Source organism: Nicotiana tabacum, chromosome 3, assembly GCF_000715075.1.
Source record: "Nicotiana tabacum cultivar K326 chromosome 3, ASM71507v2, whole genome shotgun sequence".
NCBI classification, from domain to species: domain Eukaryota; kingdom Viridiplantae; phylum Streptophyta; class Magnoliopsida; order Solanales; family Solanaceae; genus Nicotiana; species Nicotiana tabacum.
The window spans coordinates 108,269,147-108,276,979 of NC_134082.1; the positions used below are offsets into that span (position 1 = coordinate 108,269,147).

At 34.8% G+C, this 7,833-nt stretch overlaps 1 protein-coding gene across 1 annotated transcript; it reads left to right on the top strand.

Annotated features, from left to right (window-relative positions):
* The first annotated feature begins 4,530 nt into the window (after positions 1 to 4,530).
* LOC142176981 (uncharacterized) lies at positions 4,531 to 5,346 on the top strand. The gene is made up of 2 exons (XM_075245233.1): positions 4,531 to 4,673; positions 4,935 to 5,346. Exons 1-2 carry the CDS (start codon positions 4,531 to 4,533, stop codon positions 5,344 to 5,346), a joined length of 555 nt encoding a protein of 184 aa, XP_075101334.1.
* Positions 5,347 to 7,833: the final 2,487 nt, after the last annotated feature.

The window sequence follows — 7,833 nt, forward strand, 5'->3', positions numbered from 1 at the left end:
CCTTCCTCGCAAATCGAGCCATTACTAAAGCAGAGAAAAGCTTTAATTCATAGCCCAAACACTTGAAACAGTTCACTAACACAATTCCGTTGAATCTGAAATTTTGCTTTAATTTCTGGAATCTGCATGCATGGTGAATATCTGCATCTTACGCAGATGATTCCTTTTTCAAAAGGATAAGAAGAAAAAGAAAGAGAAAGAGATGTGTAAGTAGGAAAGAAAATGAAGTGTGTTTCTATTTCTTCTTTGTTATGTTGGTTCAATGACTTGCAGCTGGCAATGCATTGGAGGTGATTCAGTAACTTTATCGTACTCAGCGCAATAAAAAAGAGGATCATAATATACTTTCTCCGTTCCAGTTTTTGTGATCTAAACCCTAAAATAAGTTATAAATAGCGGCGCCACTATGGAGGAAGAGATATGAGAAGGGTTTAACTTTTATGGATTGACAATGTAAAAATATTCATACAACCAGGTTAATTATCTGTATGGTAACCACAAGTATTTATCAAGATAAGTATTACTCTCTCCGATTCACAATGAGTGACCAGTTTTCTTTTAGCACGGTCATTAAGAAAATGCTAAATTTTATACAAAAGACCTAGTATGACTAAACTACCCTTATTATATATTGGTCACATAGTTATAGTGAGGAATGAGAAAACTTTTTAGGGATATGCACATAAGGGTAAAAGAGTAAAAATAAATTAAATTTTTTCTTGATTACCTAACTGGACACTTATTTTGAACCAAAATGAAAAAGTAAACTAGTCACTTATTGTGAACCGGAGGAAGTAGTAATAATTGGCAAGCTAATAAAAAAGTAACTAACAAATTGTTACAAGTTAAACTAAATTGATAGTACAAGAAAAATCCTTATAAAGTCACAATGTTAATGGATATATTACTTAAATCTCCTATAAGGAAAAAAGATGGATACCTAGCACTGCACACACACATATACATTTATGTATAGGCTCTTCTTCATTTTCTTCCAAATTACTAAACAAAGACAGGAGAGAAAGAGAAACATGACCGTTTAAATATAAGAAGACATTGGAAACGACATAAAAGTGCATAATAATGCGTAACGACTTTATTCAGAATGAAGAAATTAAAATGGAGTTAAAATAAAATAATTGGCAATTGGAACTATAGAATAGAGGAAGAGAAAAAGGTAGTATTAAAAGGAAAGAGCGAATGTGATGCTTTTTTCCTTCCCGAAAATCCTAAATTTGGTTTTACTAGCAGAGATCTGCATCTTCAAACAAGGACCACATTAACACACAAAGTTTTTCCCTTGACCCATCCCTAGCTCTAACCTTTCAGAAAATTTGAATCACCGACCTATATACACATGCTCCCATCTTTTCATGCCCCTCATTCTTTACTTTTCCCATTTGCTAGGTTTCCAATTACAAACTTTCAAATAAATAAATAAATAACTACAATTAGAGCAAATACAGAGAGCACTATACGCGAATTTAGAATATAGAATCAGTATGTTTAAAACGAGTCGGGTGTAATTATATGTATATTTTTCAAATATTTTCCGTATATGTATACATTCATATATAGACCAAAAAAAGCAATAAGTTACAATTGAATCCATAGTACTTGTTCTAGATCCTCTCAAGAGCAACCTATTTATTGTATGTTTGCATGGTCATGACACAGTAGCCTTAGTTTTATTAACATAACGGGGAAATATTAGTAAGATAAATAGAATGAATAATAGACATGAATAATTAATATGCTGGTAGACTATAGTCTATAGAAGTCATACGTTCTTGAAATGACAACACCGTTTGCAGTACGTAATTCAGACCTTTTTATCCGGGAAACAGATGAAAGACTGGAATCAATGGAATTCGCACTTCATTTCAGACAATTACTTCTTCTTCACTGTATGGCTGTGTATTTATTTGAGTATCCTATGAAATGTTCAATAATATTATTTAATTATTACTACTATATTTTGTTGTCGTGATCTTCCTTCTTTGCATTATTTATAGATAGGCTCTTGTAAAACTAGCTAGCTCAGCTCTTCTTTTTTTTTTTATAACTTTTAGCCACATTTAGCTGACTTAGAATCACATGCATGGATCAAATAAAGTGGTTCATTAACTTTACTAGTCAAATACACGAGGAACGAATTTCGGTTTATTTCCACTACTAATATGTGAGATAGGAAAAGGAAAAGCCCGATGTGATGTTCTTCAGAAAGAATTTATACCACAAATTAGGTTAAATTATAGGTGTCGTACAATTTAGGTTTATAAAATCATTCCACCTTTACTAATCTATCAATTAATTAAGTTCATCCCGATGCAAGTACGATAGACATTTTGAGTAGAAAAGAAACTCGAATACTTAATAAGCATTACAAGGATGGTACTTATTAAACATAATGAGTACTTAATATTTATAAGCGAAGGTACAAGACAGAGATTTGCAATATAATTCTGCTGCTTTGGTTCCTTTCCCATTACTACCTTTTTGTTTTACACATCATAGACTTGGCCTTTAAGTTACATGCAAATTTTATTTAGTTGCGTAAATGAAATTATAAGTTTTAAATTAGAAAAATAGTTGTTACGAATATTTTTTTTTTGGAATATCCGTGTTGATGGCTGAACTATGGGTTTTTCTATTTGAATTAAATTGGTTAAGCATGAAGGTTTAGATGTTTTCTTTTGGACAGTAGGGTGACGTGAAATAACAATATGGACAGGGAGGCCGAAAGGGGACACAAAAAATTGCATACACAGTTCTGTCACCCACTGACCACTCGCAAGCTCGCAACTTAGGCATAAGTACTTTCAATATTCAGAAACTTATACTGCATTTTTTTTTTCAGGCTTTTTATTTAAAAATGTTCACCAATTCTTGTTGAATTTCAGAGGTTGTTGTTTGTTCTTGGCAATTCCACTTGGGTGACCTTAAAATACAAAAGGATGCACAAAACAGAAAAGGTAATACAAGAGTAGTATAATGAAGATGAGGTGCCTACCTTCAAGGAGGATAAGGGAGAGGAAGAGAGAATAAAATGAGAAAATGGCCCCTTATGTTTTCTAAAATAGTTATTTAAATATACCTATGAGAAGTTTGGTCCTTTAAGTTTGCTAAAAGTGAGAACTTTTGGTTGCCCATCATATATTTAACAAAGTATAGATGTAAGATTTAAAATTAAATTGTAAAAGAAAAAGATTTAACTAAAAATATCAAGAAAGTCCCGTCAAATTTCGTACAGTAACACCAATGAGATATAACTTTTACAGGATATGCGAGCGATGAGATATGTGGTGTTCTCCGGAATCAAACTGAAAATAGTAATAATTGTTGGTTTGATTTTTATTTTAAGCAAAAAATAAAGAGAGGGAGAGAGAGACTTAAAGCTTTATAGTTTATACTACATATTAATTTTCTGCACTAGTCTTGTTTTTTTGCTTTACCGTTAATTTAGTTATTTGCCTATATATTATAAATTGATTTGTAGTCCTTATTTAATAAGTCCAAGAATCTATTACATGCTAAAGATAATTTGTCTTGAGTCCTTAAATCATTTTACTGCTGAATTCATTTACAATCGAAATAACTTGGCAAATGACAACTCGTCAAATTTTTGCACAATAAAAATCATTACAGGAATTTTATAAAGTTCTCATTAAATTCTTAGACAACACATACAATCTTCTTGCTGGAGCTACATTTATAATTACATATATAGTTTTTTCTTTTAAACAACTATATGCTTGAGTTTTTTCTTGCGAGGCTTGGTAGTGTTATGCTCGAGTACGGTCACAGGAATATGTGCTTGCCAGTGTATCAACATATTTATTTTAAACATAAAAAATTGACAAAAATTAATTTAAAATCGAATTAATTGATTTGATTTTTTTTTTAAAGAATCCATTCAAATCGAAACATGGATAGTGGAGATGGACGGGAGTGAAGTGGTCATTATGTCTGTTGTATTAAGAATATATTAATGAATCAGTATTGTGTATTTGTATTTATTCTTGTAATAGTGCTGAGTCAGCACCTTTAGCTAGTGATTAGCATTGCAATAGGTTAGTTGTATATATATTGAACAGTGTTGGACATATTTATAATAAATGTTCATATTCTCAGCTTAACCGACTTTGACAGCTCTCTAACAGCTCTTCTTCTTCTCTCTCTTCGAGAAGCTTCTGTGTCCTCCATTGGAGGTGATTCAGAGCTTCACTCTTAATCTCGACATGGTATCAGAGCGTAGGTCCGATCAACGACCACACTTCATCCCTCTCTACTGTTTTTGATCATCGAAGTGATTTAGGGTTTCGTTTGACTTTCTTCAACAATCACAATTTGGGGAAAATTTGAATCGGAAACGTGCAGTGACGATTCGTCAGTGAACCGAATAAATCTCAACTATACGAAGACTATTTCAACTATTATTCACGAATCTCTCACAAAATTTCCACGGTGGTTACAAATCAAACTGATGAAGCAACCACAGCCACAGCCACAGCGGCAGCAACGACACAGATGGCAATCGATGTTGGGATTGGATATCGTTCCTGGAGGAGGAGTGTGCTCAGAGCCCTTTCAGTAAAGAACAAGTTAGATTTCATTGATGGAGATAGTGGGAAACCTGATGTAACGTCTCCACTCTTTCGTCAATGGGAAAAGTGCGATGATATGGTCACCTCCTAGATCTTAAATTCCTTGTCAAAAGACATAACTGATAGTGTTGAGTATGTAAATGGTTCCGTTGAATTGTGGAAGGAGCTAGAGGATTGATATGATCAGACGAACGGGGCTAAGTTGTACCAAATTCAGAAAGAAATCAACGATTTAAGTCAGGGTGTGCTTGATATCACCGGTTACTACACGAAGATGAAGAAACTCTAGGAAGAATTGAGCACTCTCAGTGTCAAAGCTCATTGCAGTTGTGCATGTACTTGTGGAGTGAAGGAGAACATGCATAAGGCAGAACAAGATAGGAGGCTCATACAATTCTTAATGGGGCTCAATGAAGTGTATACGGTTGTTCGAGGAAGCATACTTATGATGAATCCCTTACAAAACATGGCACAGGCATTTGCCCTCCTAATACAGGAGGAGAAACAGAGCGAATTTAGGCCTAGGAACCAGCTGAATATCAATTCCACGACACTAAATGTCAACCTAAGAGGAAAAAATTTCAAGACAAACTATTCAACTGGAGCTGGAAATCAAGTTAACTACTCTGTTGGAATTGGAAATCAAGCTACAAACAATAGACCTCGACCATTTTGTGATTATTGTAAACGACAAGATCACACTAAGGACAAGTGCTACAAGCTCCATGGATATCCTTAAAGTTTTAATCAAGGACCACAATAATAGTGCATGCAAGGTACACAAGGGTACAATAACAATACAAGGCTTAACAAGGGAAGAAATGTCATGGCAAATGTTGTCATAAATTTAGAGGAAGGAGAAAAGCTGGAGCTTCAAGGAGAAAGTCAAAGTCAGAATGTCAGTCTTACAAAGGAACAATATGGACAAATTGTTAGCTTGTTGCAACATTTTCAGACAGGAAACATTGGAGAAGGTTCAGCTAGTGCAAACATGATCAGTGGAGCATCAATGAGCTTTGCAGGTATGATTGCTTGCACTTCTTCAATTGAGTTTGATAATCCATCATGCAAGTGTTTTAGTGCAAAGGCTGACCTATGGATATTAGATTCCGGGTCATCACACCATATGACTTTTAATAAAACTCACTTGCAAAACATAGTAAGACTACCATATCCTCTATTGGTTAAACTTCCAAATGGTTACAAAGTTAAAGTAACTGAAGTTGGAAGTGTATTCTTAACACCTGAAATTGTCCTATATAGAGTCTTGTTCATTCCATCTTTCAAATTTAACCTAGTGTCCATTAGTTCCCTAGCAGTTCATTTGAAATGCATTGCATCATTCTCAGACACTTCTTGTCTATTGCAGGCCCCTTCATTTAAGAGGCCTCTGGAGATTGGTAAGTTGTTGGAAGGATTGTACTTCCTTTGTTCCAAGTGCCTGGAGAAAGGTAGTCTCAAACAAAACTGTGATTCTTCTTGTTTTTCTATTCACATTGATGATGTAAATACTTTGCACTGTCTATCCCACTCTTTCAATTCACTTCCAATTGTAAATAGTTCCATTTGCAATAGCAAAAATAAAGACATCGATTCTGGTTTGTTTTCTGATCCATCCCCTATTGCTAATGTAGATGTGTTGTGGCATTTCAGACTTGGCCATGTACCCTTTAGTAAAATGAGAGGGATTCCTACTATACATGCAACCTTTTCTATTAAACAACCTTTCATATGCAACATCTGTCCATGGCCAGACAATCTAGATTCTTTTTCCCCCAAAGAACAACTGAAACCACTAAAATCTTTGAAGTACTCTATGTAGATCTATGGGTACCCTATCATGTGACCATACACAATAATTTCAAATACTTCCTAACCTTGGTAGATGAATATAGTAGGTCCACTTGGACACATCTCCTAAGCTGCAAAAGCAATGCCCTAGAAATAATAAAGGCTTTTACAACTATGGTGGAAAATCAATTCAAAACAACTGTCAAATGTATAAGATCTGATAATGGTTTAGAGTTCTCCAACAATGAGGCAACCTCATTCTTTCAATCCAAAGGAATTAACCACCAAAAGACTTGTCCCTACACACCACAACAAAATATGATGGTGGAAAGGAAACATAAATATCTCCTTGAAGTAGTCAGAGCACTATTTTTTCAATCCAAATTGCCATTGAAATATTAGGGAGAGTGTATTCTTACAGCAACATACCTAATCAACAGACTTCCAACTATTCCCTATAGAACAAATGCCCTTTTGAGCTTCTATACAAAAGGAAGCCCAATTACTCTCACTTGAGGAGTTTTGGGTGTCTATGCTACCCTATTGTGCCAAAGCCTTTCAGAGATAAACTTGATACAGGAGCCACTACACATGTATTTGTAGGGTATCCTTTTGGAACAAAGGGGTACAAGGTGCTAAGTCTGGCCACTAAGAAAATACACATTTTCAGAGATATTTCCTTCTATGAGTTAGTCTTTCCCTTCAATCTTAACTCCACTACATCTGACATTCCATATGTTTTTCCTAATACACCATATTTTGAGAGTCCACCTGATCACACTGACATTCATTTGTCTCACAACATTAGTGACAACACCACTAATCAGGAAAACACTAATTCTTTAAGCCTTAGTACACCACCTGTTGCTTCCTCACCTGTAGCTTCTGTACATGAACCACATATTCCAGTAGAACAATTACAAGACATGGTCTCATCCTAACAGTCACTAACAGAACCATTAGGCTTTAGAAGATCCAACAGGGAACATAAACTACCCTCACATCTGAATGATTATGTTTACAAGATACCAAACCTAAAATCCAACACTAACTTCTCCTTACATGCCACATTCTCTTATAACAATCACATTATTTCTGATGCCCTACATCCTAACAATCAACACATTATAGAGAACATTTGCAATGATATAGAACCAACTTCATATGAAGAAACTGCTGTATATTCTGCCTGGCAGAATGCCATGACATAGGAATTTGAGGTTTTATATGCTAATAAGACATGGGACATGGTCCCTTTACCTAAAGAAAAAACAGGCTATTAGGTGTAAATGGGTGTACAAAGTCAAGCATAGAGCAGATGGTAGTGTAGAAAGATACAAAGCAAGGTTAGTTGTTAAAGGATACACCTAACAGGCTGGTATAGACTATACATAGACCTTTCTCCAGTGGTCAAGATGACCACTATCAGGTCTCT